Source organism: Colletotrichum abscissum (genome assembly GCF_030869225.1).
Source record: "Colletotrichum abscissum strain IMI 504890 chromosome Unknown Scaffold_3.1, whole genome shotgun sequence".
Taxonomy (NCBI): Eukaryota; Fungi; Ascomycota; class Sordariomycetes; order Glomerellales; family Glomerellaceae; genus Colletotrichum; species Colletotrichum abscissum.
Window position 1 is genome coordinate 710,901 of NW_026850209.1, and position 19,762 is coordinate 730,662.

At 54.4% G+C, this 19,762-nt stretch overlaps 7 protein-coding genes across 7 annotated transcripts; 4 read left to right on the forward strand and 3 right to left on the reverse strand.

The window, feature by feature from the left end:
- Positions 1-316: 316 nt before the first annotated feature.
- On the forward strand, positions 317-1,590 carry CABS01_01572 (Mov34/MPN/PAD-1 family protein; the record flags this gene model as incomplete). Its single annotated transcript, XM_060534952.1, has 2 exons — positions 317-427; positions 589-1,590. 2 exons carry the CDS (start codon positions 317-319, stop codon positions 1,588-1,590), a joined length of 1,113 nt encoding a protein of 370 aa, XP_060398141.1.
- A 558-nt stretch (positions 1,591-2,148) lies between these two features.
- CABS01_01573 (R3H domain-containing protein) lies at positions 2,149-4,841 on the reverse strand (the record flags this gene model as incomplete). The annotated part of the gene is made up of 5 exons (XM_060534953.1): positions 2,149-2,880; positions 2,929-3,403; positions 3,453-3,785; positions 3,836-4,704; positions 4,791-4,841. The coding sequence occupies 5 exons, from the start codon at positions 4,839-4,841 to the stop codon at positions 2,149-2,151; spliced, it is 2,460 nt and encodes an 819-aa protein (XP_060398142.1).
- A 1,541-nt stretch (positions 4,842-6,382) lies between these two features.
- CABS01_01574 (uncharacterized protein) lies at positions 6,383-7,413 on the forward strand (the record flags this gene model as incomplete). The annotated part of the gene is made up of 2 exons (XM_060534954.1): positions 6,383-6,651; positions 6,711-7,413. The coding sequence occupies 2 exons, from the start codon at positions 6,383-6,385 to the stop codon at positions 7,411-7,413; spliced, it is 972 nt and encodes a 323-aa protein (XP_060398143.1).
- Positions 7,414-7,513: 100 nt separating this feature from the next.
- Positions 7,514-8,143, reverse strand: CABS01_01575 (cwf18 pre-mRNA splicing factor; the record flags this gene model as incomplete). The annotated part of the gene is made up of 1 exon (XM_060534955.1): positions 7,514-8,143. One exon carries the CDS (start codon positions 8,141-8,143, stop codon positions 7,514-7,516), a length of 630 nt encoding a protein of 209 aa, XP_060398144.1.
- A 459-nt stretch (positions 8,144-8,602) lies between these two features.
- Positions 8,603-11,044, forward strand: CABS01_01576 (pentatricopeptide repeat domain-containing protein; the record flags this gene model as incomplete). The annotated part of the gene is made up of 1 exon (XM_060534956.1): positions 8,603-11,044. The coding sequence occupies one exon, from the start codon at positions 8,603-8,605 to the stop codon at positions 11,042-11,044; it is 2,442 nt and encodes an 813-aa protein (XP_060398145.1).
- Positions 11,045-12,264: 1,220 nt separating this feature from the next.
- Positions 12,265-13,188, reverse strand: CABS01_01577 (emp24/gp25L/p24 family/GOLD; the record flags this gene model as incomplete). The annotated part of the gene is made up of 3 exons (XM_060534957.1): positions 12,265-12,414; positions 12,541-12,846; positions 12,985-13,188. The coding sequence occupies 3 exons, from the start codon at positions 13,186-13,188 to the stop codon at positions 12,265-12,267; spliced, it is 660 nt and encodes a 219-aa protein (XP_060398146.1).
- A 657-nt stretch (positions 13,189-13,845) lies between these two features.
- Positions 13,846-15,804, forward strand: CABS01_01578 (SWR1-complex protein 4; the record flags this gene model as incomplete). Its single annotated transcript, XM_060534958.1, has 1 exon — positions 13,846-15,804. The coding sequence occupies one exon, from the start codon at positions 13,846-13,848 to the stop codon at positions 15,802-15,804; it is 1,959 nt and encodes a 652-aa protein (XP_060398147.1).
- Positions 15,805-19,762: the final 3,958 nt, after the last annotated feature.

Genomic DNA, 19,762 nt, shown 5'->3' on the forward strand with positions numbered 1-19,762 from the left:
GGCACTTCCGCCACAGAGACCGTTATCGTGTCTTATCTTAGCGCGCACAACCCAGTAGGGGCCAACCACAAATCGCAAAATCGGCAAACCGCCCACTAGGAGAAAGCGAAAGAGTTCGACGATTTTTTGAAGCGACCTATCGCGAAAAAACGCTCCGACCAGAGACCCCAAACCCACTCTTCAATTTTTGGCCCGCGCATCACCACCAACCCGAAACCCGCCCTCCCCCTCCCCTCCTCTTCTCGATATCTCCTCCTCAACCGCAGGTCTCCCCCTTCGAAAGAACCTCGACGACCCGAGATCCAACCTGCCCAGCATGGCTGTCGCCGAAACTGAGAAGTTCCTCCACCTGTCGCGGCCCATCGCGCCGGCCACGATTGGCATCCCAGGCAACATTGCCCCGCTCACCGTCAACATCCAGCCCCAGGTACGACACATCTTGCTACGCTGCAGGACCTGATATCATTACCCGAGACATGTCATAGACCTTAACAAGGCCATGGCGTATATACACATTCATCATTAATACAGCTTACCCCCCGTGGGGAACCCCAACTACTCGTCGCTAACCCCACCTCCTCCTCCCAGGCCATCCTCTCCATTCTCGACCATGCCGTGCGAAGAGACATCCGCGATACGCAATCAACCCGCGTTATCGGCGCCCTCGTTGGTGTCCGCTCCGAAGATGGCACCGAGGTCGAAGTGCGCTCCTGCTTCGCCATCCCCCACACCGAGAACGAGGACCAGGTCGAGGTGGACGTCGACTACCAGAAGAACATGCTCGCCCTCACCCTCAAGGCCAACCCGCGCGAGTCCCTGTTGGGCTGGTACACCACCACCCACGAGCTCAACTCCTTCTCCGCCCTGATCCAGAACTTCTTCGCCTCCCCCGAGACCGGCACCTTCCCCCACCCCGCCGTCCACCTCACCATCAGCACCGACCCGACCTCCGACATTGAGGCCCGATGCTACATCTCCGCCCCCGTCGCCGTCAACGCCGAGCGCGCCGCCGAGAGCTGCCTCTTCATCCAGGTGCCCCACAAGCTCATGTACGGCGATGCCGAGCGCAGCGCCCTCGAGGCCATCTCCATGGCCAAGGACACCGAGGACCGCACCGCCCCCGTCGTCTCCGACATTGAGGGCCTCGCCCGCTCCATCGAGTCCGGCGCCAACCTCATCGAGCGCGTCAGCGACTGGGTCAACGGTATCCTCGACGAGGACGAGGAGCCCAACCAGGCCCTCGGCCAGTACCTCATGAACGCCCTCTCCCTCGCGCCCAAGGTCGACCCCGAGCAAATTGAGCACGACTTCAACAACCACATCCAGGACGTCCTCATGGTCTCCTACCTGGCCAACACCATTCGCACCCAGATCGACCTGTCGCAACGGCTGGCTGTTGCCAACCTCACCGGCGGCGAGAAGGACGGCGAGGGCAAGACGACCGAGGGCGGCGAGAAGGGCGAGCAACAGCGGGGTGGTCAGCGTGGCGGCAAGCGCGGTGGACGCGGCGGCGGCCGTGGTGGTGGCGGCCAGAGGGGAGAGCCCAGGGAGCCCCGCGAGCCTCGCGAGCCGAGGGAACCTACCGAGTAAAGAAAAAAGGGGACAAGCTAATTTGTTTGAGAAAGAAAAGAAAAAGAGAGGAATTTCTCCTTTTACATGCAAAAAGCCATGTGGAAGAGAGGACTGAACCAAACCTAACACCCCTTAAAAAGGAGATAGGAGGTCGAGAGGTTGAAAGAGACCTAGGACAAGCTGGCCCGCGATGCTGGGGAATTTTCTGCCGCAAGGTTAGCAAGCATGGCATCATGAGGAATCCACACTTGATAAAACCATCATGGCGTTATGGCAGTGGCAGAATTAGACGGCCTAGGGTAGAATGCGCTAGGCAGTTGCAATGATGATTATTCACGCTTTCATGCAAATATTCAAGATACACACACAAGAGACGTCTGTTCAGCTTGCGACGTACGTAAACTTTGAAAAAAGGTTTGAGTGATAATTAAGGTGCGTAAGTGTTCTAGCATGCAATAGCCTACATGATCTGATGCCATCCTATCCCTCCTGTGTGAACGCCAGTATGCTGTACCTTTAAAACCCCTGTACGCCGTTCATTCTGCCATGGACCGTCCAACAACATCAAGCGTGTACCTAAATACCCATGTTTGGCTTTTGCGGCAAAGTAGCAGGGTTGCCGTAGTGGGGCAGGTGGCTGAACGTCTGTCCAGCCGGACCCTGAGGGATGGCGGGTTTATTGGGAATATGAGGGGAGGGGTTTTGTGGTATGTGTTGCGGGGGGTGTTGAGGAATATGATGAACCGGTGCTTGAGGCATAGGGTTCAAGTGATGAGGGTGCTGGGGCGGAGGCGGGTGGTAGGAAGGAATCGAGTTGTTCGATCCTTGCCTCGCCATGGCATAGCCGTAAGGTGCTGGTGGTCCTTGCTGCTGATAACCGGCGTATGCCAGATGTGGTGAGCCGATCTGGGGGCTACCGTGGTGAGATCCAGGAGCACTGAATGGCGGCTGTGGTGGCTGCATCGGAGACATGCCACCCCCAGGGACGAATGATTGCGTCTTGGGATTGAAGGCGTGACGATTGTAGCTGCCGGGGATGGGATGCTGGCTCTTTGGGTCGTTCGGGTTGATGTTGGCCGGCAACTGCCCGTACATGTACGGAACAGTGCTTTGACTGGGCGGCGCCGACATACCCCGAGGCGTGTAAGCCGTGGCATTAGCCGTCGAAGGTGGAGTCATCGGCACCGGCGCCGGTCCGAACCCTGGTTGTGGTTGCCAACCTTGCTGTGGAGGAGTAGGGCCAGAACCACCATAGCTCCTCGCATTCGGAGGAGCTTGGAACTGGGCCTGGTTTGCCGGAGGCGGATACTAGTCCCGATCAGCTTTATGAAGTTGAGGACGGAAGAGTTTTCTTACCGGTGTCATGTTAGGATAGCCCGCATTGTAGCCCGCGTTAGGCATCATGGGAGCAAATGTTTGCGTGGGTGTAGTGTTGTAAGGGGCTGCGGGGATCTGATTGGGATACGGTTGCTGCACCGGCGCACCGTACTGGTTTGACACAGGAACATACTGAGGTTGAGGCACCCAAGTCTGCTGCTGCGGCCCCCAGTATGGTGTGTAGTTGTGTCTCGAGTCGAAACTGTCTGAATCATCCCGTCTCTGCTTCCCAGTCTTGCCCCGTTTGCTGACACCAGGCTTTTCCCTCGCCGAAACGGAGCTGGCACGTGAAACGCCATTTTCGATTTCGTTATCTTGGAACACGATCAGTGGCGGTCCGAAGGAAACGTGATAGTCACACATACCAGGCGTAGATTCCCCAGTCTTCTCAGAATTGCCGAATATTCTCTCTCGGGCTTGCTTGTACGCTTCTTCACGCTGCTCTCTCGACAATCTGAACAAGTCAGCAAGTTGCAATCATTCGAGGAGGAAGGGCAAAATACTTCTGATTTGCCGCAGCAGACTTATCCTTAGAGTCACTGCCGGTCTCAGACGTGGCCTTGGATGGAGAAGCGCTGTTGCTACCGAATTCCCCATCCTCCCCACGTCGCATGATCTTTCGAGGCAGGACCGCTGGAGGAGGAGGCGTTTCGGCATTGGTTTCCGGAGCAGCGATACTAGCAAGCGACTCAGGTACTCTGGCGTAAGGGGTTCTGAAGATTCGGACAGATCCCACACGAGCTTCATACTGATGCGTCATGCGGTAGTAGTCAGCCAGCTTATGTGTGAGCATCCTACAAAATGAATTTGAAGGCGGAAAGTCCATGTACGGGTCTCTGATATCGCTGTTAGTGACTGCACATTGATTCAATCCGTCGGTACTCACTTGGAATTTTGAACAAATTTGATCAATTCGGCCTCCAATCGCAATAGAAACAGTCGATCCTTCGGGGAAGCCATAGCCTCCAAGAGTTTTTCATCCGGTGCCTGTCCGTAGATGGTATTCAAGAGATTGGCAGAGTCGGGGAGATTAGCAGACAGAGCGTTAGGGATGGGCATCTGTGGTTGATCTGACGAAGCACTCTGCGGTGTGATCATGCCTTGGCTCAAGGAGCCGGAGATAGGTTGGGCTAGACGGCGATCGGGCATGTCGCCAAGCTGGATGATGCCTCTAGCACGCGCCGCAATGTCGGAACCCATTCTGGAGTTTGGTAGATTTGGCCCCCGGAATGAGAAGGAATCGTCGTCCTCGGCAGCAGCGGCTTTGACGCTGGCACTGTCATCCGGCCTCAGGGATTCCTTCTCGTCCAGCGCAAAGGTCGTTCCCGACGTAATACTCTTTCCGTCCAGACTGGGAGGCTTGGTACCGAGCTCCGAGCTGGAGTCAGCTCTCTGGGAGTCGTCCGACCCATCCTTGGTTATAGATTTTGATCGCTCAGCGTACGAAGAGCCTGTTCCGTTCACAACAAGGCTCGGTGTCGGTTGCCCAATGCTCAAATCCTTCAATCCATCCAACACGGCACCGGTCGCATCGGGCTTCTTGGACAGGGTGGGCTCGCGCTTAGCGACAGTCGGCGCAGACTTCGTAGAGTTCATGATTGCGGATTGGCGAGTATCAACTGCGTCTGAAGTGGCAGATGCGGGTATGGAGGCGGCACCGGTAGAAGAAGCTTGGCTGGGACGGGCTTGAGCTGGCGCAGCAACTGGTCTGACGGTAGTGACGGGTTGGGAATCTTTTGATGCCGATGCAGCGACCTAGAATAGCGCAGAGATTGTCAGCATTCATCACTAGGCAACTACTGAGCTTCGAGAACGAGGGGTAGCTCGGGAGCAAATCGCACCTTTGCGAAAGATGGCTTAGGAATGTCAGATGGCATCTGGGCTGTAGCCATAGCCAGTGAAGAGGTTCGGAGGATGGCCCAACTTCAGCCGTGGGTAGTGAGATGGAAATGAAAGTCGTCCACTGAAGTAGCTTCGCGCAGGTAGAATGGTAGGCGCGCGATGAGACGAAATAAGAGACCGGGTCAAAAAGGATTAAAGACGAGGTCCGAAAGCAAGGAACAAACTGGATCAAGGCGAGCCTGCAGAGGAAGAAATACCGTGGATCATCGTCGGGACAAGGTCGTCATCGTAGCTTTTGGATTCCTGAATGTTGGATGAATGATGGACCCAGTTTCTCGTTGCAGGGGAGAAATGGGAGTTGTCCGTTGCGTGTTTCGTCGTCGAATAGATGTGCGCCTGAGTGACTATCCGTCAGTGGTTGTGGGAAAGGTTGGTTGCAGGAAGCTGGTAGATAGGCGCGCAGCGGTTGAGACGAGGCGACGTGAAATTTTGGCGGCCTGTGAGGCGGATAGTCCGTCACGGGCTTGGGGGAGAGGGGTGTGGTGTGGGTGGTGTGGTGCAGACGATGGTTTAAGGTAGTGGGAGGGAATTGGTAGAGCTGTGGTGTGGGTTTTTGGGATTGCGCTGCAAAGGGAAAAAAGAGGATGGGGAAACTGGAGAACGGAGCCAACGACCTCTCAGCTTCTTGTTCACTCACCCCGGGTAACTTGCAGTGCGAGATCAATCACTCACGCACTCCTCACTCGCTAGGTTCAATAAGTACTGATATCCGTAATCCGATGACAACGTTATGTCTCAATTTCACACTCGTGTTGCGTGAGGCCCTCTCACACAAACACACACACACACACTCTCTCTCTCTATCTGTATTCTCTCAGTTGCGAGGTATCTTCGGTCGCAGAGACGTAGTAGAGAACCTTAGCGAGAAGCTTCAGTGTTGGCAACTCCCAATCGAGCGGACAACGGTCTCAAGTCGATAAGGTGGTGTCAGACGGCTGCCATCCCCTCCGCAACGTCTTGTGGGACGTCAGGCTGAAGAGTCGGGTATGATTGGGAACGGAATACGGGAATTCTGATGACCATCAAGCAGGTCTCGGGCCTGGGTAGGGTAGATTAGTTGGTGAGAGACAAAAAGACCAGAGGCTGTGCCGAGAGTGGCTTAGTGCCGGCAGATTCCTAACGGAAACCTTGGGTCTGTGGCTGGTGCCTCTGAGGCTGGTGCAGGTTTTCCGATCCTTTCCTCCACCTTACATAAGCGTCCGAGTTGCCCATCGTTGAAGCCAAACCTCATTCCTCTGTCGCTGAAGTAAACCACTTTCTACAGAGCTGGTAACAACTGAAATTCAGCTGCAACGGCGAAACACCAAAGAGCCCGTCGCTAATAATTGAACACCAGTGTTGTATCAAAGGCTCGCGTACCAAGCAAGAAAACGGAAGAAAATCTCATCTGTTGATCCCATCATAGCGGATCATCAATCGCCATCCAGACTTACAACAGTGCGATTCCAACAAAAACCTGATTGAAGACGCCAGCGCAACGACGGCTATTCAAATTACGGCAAACCCTTCGCTCAAGTAGCGAATCTATTCAATGCATCCCTACAGAGGCCGTGGCGGACCTCGCCAGTCCACCCCAGCAAACGTCCAATGTCAAAAGTGTCTCAAAAGAGATAAGTCTACAAGCAAACCATACGTTGCAAATATCAAGCTGACTCTCACAGAACGTCACTACTCTTATGAATGCAAGGAGTCGGCTACGGCTCGACCATATGTGTCTCGGCCGTCCCGAACTCAACAGCTGCGCAACCCGAAGCTGATGCCCAAACTGACAAACGATACGCCAGATGACGCGCAAAGAAAGTCAGTTTCTCACCTTCGTTTGTATTTCATGCGTTCAAGGTGGCTAATTTGTGGAGTAGGAAAGGAATCGCCGATGAGGAGCTCGCGAAGAAGGAAGCTGAGCGAGCGAGAAAGAGGGAGCTAGACGAGAGAGATGACGAACTCATCAGGCAAACAGAGAGTAAGCGCAGACGATCCGAGTCTGTTGACTCCGTTTCCACCATCTCAACAAACCGCTCCGTATCGCCTCCTCCTAGGCGGCGCTCGCCATCTCCCGCCTCTGCTCTGCGGAGACAGAGGTCGTTTAGTCCGGAGAGCGACGACGGTCGCTCTGTCTCAAGAAGGTCAGCAGCAAGCAGACGGACTCAGTCCCCACCTCGACGCCGCCAGAGATCACTTTCGAGGGACAGTCGTTCACCCGTTGGAACCCAGGAGCAGAACTATCGTCAGAGGGATGCGGATCACGCTAGACCAACGGCCAGTGGTCATGCGCGCTACTCGCCCAATTCCAGGGATTCATCCATCTCAGGACGTGGTATGGATGCTGTTGGCAGCAGGCGGTCGTTGTCCCGGTCTCCCGACCGTCGTGGTGCGAGGCCACAAAGCGGCCCAAGTCGACGTGCTGGCAGAAACGACGGATATCGAGACGAGCCTCAGCCTACACTGGGCCGAGGTGGTGAGAACCAAAGGCAGGGTGGTGGATCTGAGCGACAGCCAGAACGAGAGCGCAGTCTCAGTCCATTTTCCAAGAGACTGGCGTTGACACAGTCCCTAAATAGGTAGCTATGGGGTATCAATTATATGTAGGTCAAATGGAGTCTATGCCTGCTCCGCAACTGTAGAAACACAAAGGCATTCTGCCACTCGCGCCAGGATTTGCTGCTTAAACAGCCAAATCGTCATCCTCCTCGTCCGCCTTCTCTCGTCTCTCGTCCTCTTCTTCCCTCTCGCGTACGCGCACTCCTTCCACTAATGCAATACCATCAATTCCAGCTGCGTCGCCCTCCCTGCTGCCTGCATCGACTTGCTTGGTCTGTGTAGCCGCTTTCTGAGCTCCTGTGATGCGTTCCCTTACTAGCTTCGCAATAGCATTGTCCGTCCGAACGTTGAGAATCTCCAGCTTCTTCTCCAAGTCTCTCTTCAGGTCCCAATTCGGCTTTTTGGGTTGAAGCTTGAACAGATCGATACCCTTGTCATCCTGCGCATCTTCGGTTGCCTTTTGCTTCACATCCTCCTCAATGTCTGCCGCGAGCTCTTCCAGTGTAGGATTCTCTAGGTCTTGGGTCGGGGGCGCCTCGAAGCCAAGCTTGGGACCACGCGTTTCTGGGTCGTAGTTGCGCCCGGAAAGGTGCAATTTTGTGACGTCCGGCTCTGTTGGGGCCGAAGCTGCGCGTTCTGACTCTGGCGCAACGATCTCATCCGCTGGTTGTTTTCTCTTGAGGTTCTTGAGCTTCGCGAGGCGCGCTTTGCGCTCGTCTGTTACCGCGCTTAGGGTGGCTTGGGAGCTCGACATGATGCTGTAATAGAGAAAGACTGATCGAAACGAACGATATTGTGGTAGGTTGGCCAGATATTCTTCGAATTGGAGTGTTGGTGAGATTGCGGCTTTTGGTGAGCGCGTTCAATCGGGAGTTTGGATGTTGAAAGTTCAAGTTCGGTTCGCAGTGGGGCAAGCCATTGCTACGATGGCGGGATACTTCCACGAAATGCACTAGCGGATGCACGGTCTTCCATCCTTCAAAATCGCATTTAGCTCGCCAGGGGTCTATGAGAAGCTACCATCTGTCGCAAAAAAATAAAATAAGACTCCAGTTCACAGACTACAGCCTCAAACTTCGGATACCTTACCCTCGATGCTCCAAGACAGTTAACAAAATCACGGTCGCACCGTCGTCGCTCGAATGCCGGCGAAGCTATACCTGTCCGTAACGACCGGAAGCTCTGGCTTTAACGCCCCGATATTACACCTGCGATGTCGCACTCCTTAGCAGGCCGACAATGTCTACGACACATCCGACAACGCGGCAACCTCGCAGCGAATAGTTATATCCAAACCTCCTTCCAAGCTCGACCCAATGCCACTTCCGCTATAGAATACTCCACAGAACGGACGTTTCGAATTCGCAAAATAAAAAGATTAGTCGAGCCAGGATCGAGAAATGCGCCAACGCCTATCGGAGCACCCATAAATGCCGAAACAAGCCGGAAACGAACAGAGTTCACCTCGAAAAACATCGATACATGGTCCCCTAAGAATGGAGGAGAGAGGAAGAAGAAATACGAATTCACATCAGGAAATGCCGACACCTGGATTTCTGAGCTCGTAAAAGAGAGGAAGAGAAGATACCTGGAATATGGGTACCTCCGCCATCGCATGACCAAGAAGGAGTTGAAAGACTTTGAGAATTGGAAAAACGACTGCAAAAGACTGTACGGATTCGCATCCTTCGGCGAAGGCTACAAAGTCCCAAAAGTCCTCAGCTGGATCCAAGACCGTCAAGCCGTTGAAGACGCGATCGAGCAATGGCCGACATGGACTGAGGAGCAGAAGAAGACAAAGTGGCGAAAGCTCATGTTCTCTGCTTTATGGTCTTGTCCTGATCGGGCTACAGCCATACTCGAAATCACCACCCGCGATATCAAGCCGCCGGGTTACGCCATCAGTGATGCTATTCACTTCCTCGCAAAGTGGCAAAGTCAACTATCCAAGCCTGAGTTTACTGAGCAGAGAAGACATCTTTGTAACGTGGTCGTGACGGTCTTTGAACGTCTGCCTGCGGCTTATATCCCCCTGAGGCAAAACACCATCTACATGCTGACGCATGAGGTAGAATTGCCCACCTTGATTGCCCTTTACGATTGTTGGAGGGAAAAGGACGTCCGACTCCACAGCAACACTCTCCAAAACATGGCCAGACGGCTTGCAGTCAGCCCCTTACATAAGAACCTAGCTCTCCAGATGGCCATCGATTCTATCCCAGACCAAGGTGTTGATCTCGACTCAGGCCTATGGGCATCTTTGTGTACCTCAATCTTGAGTCTCAAGCGTGGCCAAATCAAGGTTGACGACGGGTTTTCAGCTGCGGACGCATTTGTTACCCTTATAGAGCATGGCTTTGCTCCCAACATGGTGCACTACACGGCAGTGATCAGGTCGCTGTGCCTGACAGATCAGAATGAAGTTGCAGAGGAGGTGTTCCGGGTTATGCAGCGGCACAACTTTGAACCAGACATGATCATGTGGTCTACTCTGTTAGACGGAGGAAAGCGAGCTCTTTCGCCGTCGAGTATCGAATCTGCCGTCATAGGAGCTGTCGAGGGCAATGAGATTGACGTTCCCTTCTTCAACGACCTACTGATGTGCCTGCTTCACTTCTGCAAGTGGACGCCCGGTGTCATGCCGGCCTTTGGGCCAATGTTACACTTCTACTCAAAGGTGTTCCATTTGGCACCATTACAGGCTCTCCTTCCCGTGGACCTGTCAATGTACCTCGAGGGCCAAGAAGGCCTGCAGATGCCAGCGGATTGGGAGTTGGCGCGACAACTATTTCCTGCACTTGACAGGGCCATGTCCACCGTCCACGAGAAGATGGAACCGACGAGTGCAACCCTGAGCATCATGTTCCTCGCATACGTGAGGAGCATGTCACAGCCCATCAACCTCATTTCACTATACGCGTACCTCAGACAGGAGATTTTGAAGGGCAGCCCCGGCGCCACTAAGCTGGTGCAGGAGAAGGGGTCATTCATGTACGACGTCCTTATCAAGGCGCTCTGCAAGCACCCAGGCATGCTCCGTGCCGCGTTGGATATCGTCGGCGACATGCTCAAGTACACGCTTGAAGAGCGGAGCAGAGCAGCCGACGCAGCGAAGCAGTCCTCGAAGGGGAGAAGTGGCAGCAGGAGGACTGAGGTTAAGGAGACCGAGATCCAACAGACTGGGGCTCAAGATAGACAAGCACAGGAGAGCAAAGTCCCGCAGAGCGAGATCAAGGAGACCGAGGTTGCTCCCGCGCCGCTGCACCCTGCTCCAAGCGTCTTCACCTGGAGCATCCTCCTGCACGGCTTCAGTAAGGAAAAGGGCTCCGGGGAGCGGATCCTCGCCCAAATGCGCCAGCACGGCGTCGAGCCGAACCTGGTCACCTGGAACACCCTGATCGCGGGCTACGCCAGGGCTCAGGACGTCAATAAGACGGTGCTGTCCCTCCAGCGCCTCGAAGCCTCGGGCCACGAGGCGGACGACTTTACGCTGCGGGCCTTTTCTCGGCTGGTCAACAGGGAGCTCGCGCTGAGGAAGATGGAGGACGCTCTCACGCGGAGGGCGACGCGGGACGAGATGAAGAGGCTCGAGGAGCAGAGGATGGCCGAGCTGCCGCTTGGTCCTGAGGCGAAGGGGAGGCTGAGTGTGCTGTGATCGGCGGGCGATCAACGTATGGATATAGGAGCTGACGAGACGCTGGATTCATTTTTGAATGGCAATATACCCACTCTTCTTATTTACTTCAGACGACGAGCGATGTCCGACTTCTTTAATTTGAGTCCGACTTCGTGTCTGCTGTGAGAACTGTGTACTTACTTTCCAAGCTTCACCTATGGGAGGGTATCAAAACCTTGGATAAGCCCAAGTGGTATTCCCAGTCATACAGCCAAAAGTGACTTTCAAAAGAAAAAGTACGATCTGGTGCACTTGGAATACAATAGAAGCTTGGGAAGAGGTGACAAGGCCACTAGCATGCATGAGGCCCTGTTGCCTTCCGTCTCGACAGCGATCGCCATAACTTGATTCCCCTCGTGTGAGTGCTACATATATACATGGAGGTTATTGTGCGTCTCTACCACTCCTGTATTGTGAGCCTCAAACAGGTGACAAGATCAACATCTCCACTGCACGGTTGCCTACCGGACTGGTAAAAGACTAGTTGGGATTAGCCGCCTGACTTCACATTTCATCTGATCCTATCACCGTTGTGACCATGTCCCCGGCCCACATATGAGCACTACTCGATCCGGTCTGCTGCAGACCTTCTCAGCTTTGCCATTAGGCTATCATATCACTTACTGGCGATCGAATGAGACAGCCCTTGCGTGTTGCCACTCTGGAACGGTCTTGCTGGAAGTCCTCCGACATAGCTAACCGTAAAGTCGAATGAGGACAAGAAGCTTCAGGGCCTTACTCTAAGCTGAGATTCACGCGCGGTCGGCCTTGCTACACCCGTCCCATCTGATAACGGCACGTATGCGGCGCATTTAGCTGTAAACGGAGGCTTTCACTCAGGGCAAGTTCATAGATGAGTAGTGGAGAACTAGCTCTTTCCCAAGATTGGAAAATATTGCGATATGTGAGTTTGGTGGCGCACAATGACTGGACATTTCGCCGTGCAAGATACAAGTAAGAATTCTGACATTCGACGTATGCATCATTGACCGAGCCTCGCTTTTCGTAGCTACAATTGGTGTGTATATCATTACAAATCCGTTGCCCAGCCCCTGGCCGCAGTGGCCTGATGCAATGAGCAATTTGGAAGCCTCCCTCCCTCTGTACGAGGCCCTACCAAGCACTGAGCATGGCCAATCGACCCTTCTCTGCTCTTGCGGGGCGCAACAAGCACGCCCCAACCCCTATTTTTGTTTCCCTTATGTGAGCTTCTGCTTGATGAAGAATGACCGCAGGTGAGACAATTGCCAGGTGCAGGTAACAGCGAGAACGGTGAGCTGGATAAGCATCCATCTGATGACACGGGCGTTGGTGGATTCGGACTGGTCTCTGAACTCGGCTTCGCGTTCCTGATTCGTTTTCGTTAGCATTGCTTGGTACCTTGATACACATTGGCGCCAAACGGACGCCATCTCTCCCGTCTCGAACAGTGAGAGAGAAAGCTTCTGTATCGGCTCTAATGGTGGAAGACTTACACGCTGGAAGACTTGCTCCCTGCGAATATCCTGCAGACGAGCGTTGAGGTCCTTGACGCGGGTCGCGATATCCTCGAGCTTGCTCTTGTCGGAGCTCTCGATCTCGGTGCTCTCGCCGATAGCGAGGTCAAGTGTCAGACGGATACCACCGTTGTGGGAGTGGAGCGAGAGCCAGCCGGCGCGGCCAGAGGTGGAAGAAGGGGTGAAGCAGAGCATGTGGTCGCCGGCGTCGGCAGCCGTGAAGGTGAAACGACCTGATGCCTGGCCGCGCTGAGAAACCACACGGTGGTCGTTGTCGAAGGTTTCCTACGATGTAGATCATCAGCATGGATTTTCTTCTTGCTCTTGTGGGCACGCCAGCAAGAGAGACCCGGGTGCCTATAGCTATGTGGTAGCTCCAAAGGGGGGGGGGGGGGGGGAGCGCGACCAAGGGGTTTGACTTACATCAACGGAAATGTAGATGCTGAGACCATCGTGCTTGGCCCACTGATTGATCCGGTCATCCCACTCCTCGGCAGTGTAGTGGCCAACGACGAGCGTGTCCTTGGGGAGCTCCTCGAAGAAGCACTTGGGCGAGGTGCCGTCAATGTAGAAGTACAGCGCCTGAGCGACTGCGCTCAGCGAGAGCAATGGGAGAAATGGCCTCATGTTGTTGACGACGGAAGTTGAATGCGACTGACGAAGTGTAGGGCAAACCGCAGGTTTTTCGGGGCAGGGTCGATTCAAATTCGCGGTGCTCGTCGTCTGTCGGCTGTCGAGGGGGTGTAATTGTAGATGCTTCGTTTCTTCGAGTCGACAGCGCCAGGTCAGCCAGTTCGCTCGGGTACCCACATTAAAGTCCCAGGGTGCGCGGGAGTAACTTTCAAAGCTGCCACGTTCGAAAAATTGGTGGTGGAACAGGGGTGGCATTGGCCACCACCTCTTGGGACTTGGGGGAGGAAGTGGATCACGTGCGGTCCCCAAACGACAGACTGCGCGCCTGCCAATGCGACCTGCGCGTCCAAAGAAATGTACCTTTTTTGGATTCGAGATTTCGGAGAACAGAAGCATTTGTAAGTCTCCGTCTTTCTTCGACGGAAACCACTCCATGAAACCACGAAGCCCACGGTCATCGACGAAATATCCCGAAAATAACTACACGATACCCGTTTCCTTGATGCATGTGACAACTCAGCGATAAATTGATGCCATCGAGCAGACTAGTGGCAATCGTCAATCGAAGATAAAATCCGCCCTTCCGACCATTCGCGCAGCATCACAACTACTCTTCAGCCAGCTCTTCCCTCCTCCCTACCCACCGCGACTATGACGTCCTCCGACGTGCGAGATGTCCTCAATCTCCCCGACAGCCACGGAGGCCCCCGACCGGCGAAAAAACAGAAGACGTCCGGCCCGCGGCCGAATCTCAAGGGTCTCGCCCGTGAGGTCCAGAATCTGGGCGGCGATAACCCGATCGCCATCGTTCCTGAAGTATCGATCTTCAAGAAGCGGCGATTCGCAAGCAGGAAACCGGCGACAAAGTGGGAACTCAAGCCTTTCACAAACTCAGCACGGGGCGACAGCGGCGCATTAGTACTGAAGCACTGGAAACGCAAGACACCGACGGCTACGGAAAATGGGCACCAGGGTGGCGACGCCGAAATGAAAGATGCGGAAGGGGAGCAGGCAGCGGTGAAGCCCGAGAACTCAATGTTTGCGAAATTCAACGTGGAGGTGGATGTGCCGCAGTACAGCGAAGACCAGTACCGGACGAACCTGCAAAACGACGACTGGAGCAAGGAGGAGACGGATTACCTGCTAGGGTTGGTAAAGGACTTTGACCTACGGTGGCCGATCATATGGGACCGATACGACTACTTGCCAGAAGCGATCAATGGAGAGGCGTCGGCAGACGGGGATGAGAGTAAGGCTATCATCCCCGTGCCGAAACCAAGGACGATGGAGGACCTCAAAGCGCGCTACTACGACGTTGCGGCAAAGATGATGGCGGTGCAGAAGCCCGTTCAGTACATGACGCAACCCGAGTACACCCTTCATGAGCTCATGGCCAACTTCAACGCCAACCAGGAGAAGCAGCGCAAGGACTTCGCCAACAACGCGCTTACCCGGAGCAAGGAGGAAGCCAAGGAGGAGGAATCACTACTACTGGAGATCAAGCGCATTCTCGCACGCAGCGACCGTTTCAACGAGGAGCGTCGGGAGCTCTACAACCGTCTGGACTACCCACACACTGACCAGGACATCAGCGCGTTCAAGTCCAGTGCTGGGTTACAAACTCTACTGCAGAACCTGATGAATGCAGACAAGTCCAAAAAGCGGAAGTCGCTCATGGCAGCGGACGGCGTCAGCCCCTCCGCGCCCACGGGACAACAGCCCGCGGCTGCAGCGACAGCGACGGCCGCGTCAACAGACAACAAAGACCGCCGCGAGAGCATTGCTGCTGCGGCGGCTGCGACCCCGGCGGAGAAAACACAAAAGGAACCTCCTAGCAGCGTCGCGCAGACACCGACGGCGCCGGCAGGCGGAAAGAAGGGCCAGCAGCAGCAGGAACGCCGCAAGCTCAACGATGCCGAGATGCACGTCTACGGTGTCACGCACCACGACCGCCTGTCTAGTGGACCGACGTTCCGCTACGAGAAGATCAACAAGCTTTTTACACACAAGTCGAACCAGCAGCAACTGCGCATCATGAACACGCTCAACGAGCTCGACATCCCGCCAAGGCTAGTTATGCCGACAGCACCGGTAACAGCCCAATACGAGCTCCTGCTTGGCGCCGTCAACAGTCTGCTTGATGCTAGAAAGGTCACGGACAAGATTGACGCCGAGATCAAGCTCGAGCTGGCCAAAAAGGCGGAGCGCGAGAAGGCGAACCAGCCAGAGCCCGACCCGGCTGCTGAGAAGAAGGAAGGCGAAGGTCAAGGCCAGTCTACGGAAGAGAAGAAGGACAAGACCACCGTAGGGGGCGAGGGCGAAGGCGAGAGCGAGGCAAACGCCGAACCTAAAGCTGCCGCTGAGCCATCCAAGGATGATGAACCCAAAACCAACGGAGACGCCGGCGGTGGGGAGGCAACTCCCGCTGCGGACGGGGACAAAGCAGCTGCCGTAGCAGCTGCTGCGCCGGCCGCGACGGAGGAGGGCAAGGGGGACGCGGAGAAGGAAAAGTCAGCGCGACCGGGGAGCAGTGGGGCAACACATAAACGGAGCGCCAGCGTCATGAGTGCCGGGGGCGAGGAGAAGAATGCCAAGAGGCAGAAGAAGTGAAGCAAGTGAAGGCCATGTACCGTCAAAGTACCGTCAGACAATCAGGTACTTTGCTTTCTAGCTACGCAAGGCGCTACGCGCCGTGACGAAGATGGATGAAGTGCCTTACGATATGTATAATCACACACACAATTGAGATTGAACCTCGAAGGAGTCATCTCCGCGCGTGACCAACCACCCCCTCCCTCTTAGACCGGGGAGTGGGGCGTGATGGGAGATGCGAGCGCGAACTGTCGGTGTACGGATTATTGGTCAAAAGGGCCGCGGCAATATTTTGGAACCAAGATGTGGGAGCGTGGACAGGGACGGGTAAGGGTTCAAACTGCAAAGTTGATTGGGTTGGTTTAGGTATCGAGGCAGAGCGATGTGGGAAAAGCCGCCGCCTCTACGGAGTTTGTCTGGGGTTAGTGGGAAAATGTAGAAAAGCTTGAAACAAGGAAAATAAGAAACAGGACTGCTGCTTTTGCCCGACGTTGCTGGGTATCTTTGCTTCACGTGGGCGTTGTGACCGGGGGTACGTCTGGATGATGTGCCCATGTCTTGACGAAGTGCCCATGTCTGGATGATGCGCCCATGTCGTAGTGGGATGAAGTAGCAATGGGAAAGGAGGATCATGAAACAAAAAAACGCCGATAGGTATGCAGAAGAGCCGGAACCTAGCGGTGGGCAATATCAAAATGCTGCACCTCGAGGTAACCTTGTCGCTTTTGCCCCGCGCTTACACATTTGTATGGATGTCGTGTAAGTTGGTGTTGTTACAACGATATCGTGCCAGGGTTATGGAGTACAGGAGGCAAGTTTGACAACTCAAAAAGGGAGAAATGGAATAAGTCTCTGCAGTTCGCTTCTTTTACAATTATAATTGCGGCGGGATTAGAGGGTGGTTGCGAGAGATAAGGGTCCCTTCGGTGTAGGGGAACCCATGAAGTTCAACGCAGGACGTGACGTCTCATTAAGCAAGATGCAGCTCATAGGCGGCTGCAGGTGAGGCTAATCATCTTAATATAGCAACGGCAGCTAAAAATATCGACGTGGAGAGCGGTTACGGTTGGGAAGGTGACTGATCATAGCATGCCGCTTGCCTCGGAGCCGGGTCATATAGTCTGCTGGAAGGGGGAAGGGAGGTTTATGAACGCACGAGACTGACAGGGCCCTTTAGATCTCTGGACCCGCCTGTGGCGAGACTGGCCGGCCCAATGATTGGAGGCCGATCGAGATGATGTCGGTGAAGGTCTTCGTGCCACGATCGTGCTTCTACTGACTTCAGGGTCCTGGTTCTGTTGTGTCCACGGATGGGGGTGTGAGTTGGAGGGCGTCAAGGTTAAGCGGCGGCCGCGTCAGGGACCTAACTGGCAATCTCGAGATCTTGCCTGCAGGGAAGAAGAGTTTCATACATATGGAGAGGGAGGTTAGACGAGGTCCAGAGAAGGAGGCGTCGGCGTGACGCTGGGGAACGATGGGCTCGGCTCCGTGTCTAGCCTTAGGTATCCTGGGCGCCGGTTCGTCGAGAGGCTGTTGTCATGCTAGAGAACGCGGGATGTATGGTCGCTTGCGTACCTTGCAGGTTTAGAAAGCTAGAAATTTAGACATGTAACTGCTTGTCTGGCGCGTATGCCGCACGGCGCGGATACAGGGAGTGGGCTGTAGTCAGGCCTTTAGGGAAGGGGAGATCTGCAGGCCGCTCGCTCGGTCAAAGATGCCAGGACCAGGAGCGGAACTTGCTGTTGGGTCCGGTAGTTATTAATAGAGACCCAGGCGCCTCGAAAGTGTAGAAATTCATGGGTTTGGGAAGATTGCCATGCCATGCGGTGGAAGAGAACTTTTCTAGAAGAAGGGTAGTCAGCAACGTGGAGTTTGACGTTGTCGTTTGCGAGGAGAATGAGGGAGCGCTTATGAGTGGGCGCTTAGTTGGAGTCGAGCGACACCATTGGCTGAAAGCCAAACTGTTGTAAGGGTTTGTGTGATGGAGCTGCGATGTTGTGCATGGCAGAGATCTTGACACTTCTAAGATTAGAAACACGTCGGTATTTCTGAAATAAGGGTCGTCTCTTTTACGACAATGAGTTTGAAAATGACGTCTGAAGAGACATGAGGCGTGATGTGGTCAAGTTGAGAGGTTGTAGACGGGAAGTCGAGAGCCTATCCATGCTCACGATCTATTAGGCCACATGATTAAGTACTTAGGTAGTAGACGCCATTCTGGAAAACAAGTGAAAGGATACTTTTATTCAAAAATTGAAACCGAAGAAGAGAGCCAGCCGTGCCAGTGTATCCACCCGAAGGTCACATTTCTTAGGGCCCAGGGGTCAGTTGTTTTCATCGAGGCTGCGATGATCGAGAACAATGAAGATAAAAGTATCCGTAGTTTGCAGTGAAAGAGATTGGATCGACGATACAACATACAGGGCACTCCTTCCCTACGCTTGTGAACCTAAGTTGAAAGCCGTGGTTTGCATCGAGTTACGGATGACTAAGGCAAGGTGGTACTGCCCGGATACCTATCCTCAAGTACCTTATAGTGCCGCGAGTGCCTTCTACATTAGGTGGTCGCGGGCCAAGCAGTCAATCTGTGGAGGTGCCTTTTACTGCGTGAGTCTTGTAACAGGTAAGGTATTCATCTTGATGAGAGCCTGGGGAAGGAACAGATCAATGGCGGCAAAATAGGAAACAGGCCGGGTGCTTTAAGGTAGGCTCTTGCCTCTGCAGGTTGATGATTCGGATACCTCCTGCCGCTTTTACCCAAGCCGAAGCTGGGCAGGTGGGCAGGTACCTGGGTCCTTCCATCAATGGAAGTTGTCAACTGGGCAGTAGGTTCCTGACATGGAAGGCCCCTTCCCCCTGTCAGCGCGCTTGAATCTCTAAGCGGGCTCGGTAGCCCCCAAACTGCGGATGTCCCGTCCGCCCGCAAAGAACCAACAACTGCAGATCGAGTCCCAGTGTTCCATTGCCCTCATCAACGTCAAGGATTTTTCTCGACGGTGCCGAATCGTTCATCGTTCCTGTGCGACCCTCCACTCTGTCCCGTCAGATTGTTTGCCAGACCCTCGTCTCCCGAGACACCGAGGCTCACACTCTCTCTCGCACTCTTCCATGGGTCACTTTGGATTATTTCCATTCCCTTTCAGCAAATGCCGCCGCCCCATCGGGCTGCTATCGCCAATGAGACGCATTACCAAACTTCGTTTCGGCGGCTTTGGACCAACCACGGGCTCAGCATCTCCATAGAGATGTGGTGGGCCCGATATTTCTGTAAATTCCGGGGTGTATTATCCGCATCCCTCAATCGTCTGCTGGAAGTTGGAACCGAACGCCGTTCGTCGTCAGTCGTCGATGGCCAGGAATAGCAGCATCCTGCAGGACATTGGATGGGACGAGACATCTCCTGCGGACGATAACTACCTAAACAAGAACCAACACAATCCCATCCGGGCGCCGTCTTGTTCCCAGCTCTCGCCTTCCCCGAGCCGGCTCGAACCTTGGTCCATACAGTCCCCCTCGTTTTCTCATACCGCAGTCAATCTTACTCTAGCCACCTGATTGTTGGCCTGCCTGGTATGTATCACCGTCACATCCAACACACTCGACCGTCGTCAACACCCGATTGTACCTCGTCTGGATGGCCGGTCACCACTCTGGCACTCTGTCTCGGCTCCCGCCATAGGTCGACGTATGTACGCCTATGCTGCCGTGCCCCTTTACCCCTGCCTCTGCTTACCCTACTTTATTGTCACAGTTTATCTCACCTCCACAATCCCTGATCAGTTGGTGACGGCACAATGCGACAGACGACGGACCAGGGGTTTAATTCTCGACTGCAAAAGAATACCTGAGTCCCTGACTTCTCTCGTTCTCGAATCCCGTCGCCCCGCTTTTGTTCGCTTTACCAAGGTTCCCTCTTGGACTCGCCGCTCTCGCAGCTCCCTGCAACCTCGGTCCTCGAATTTGCTCCATTTCAACT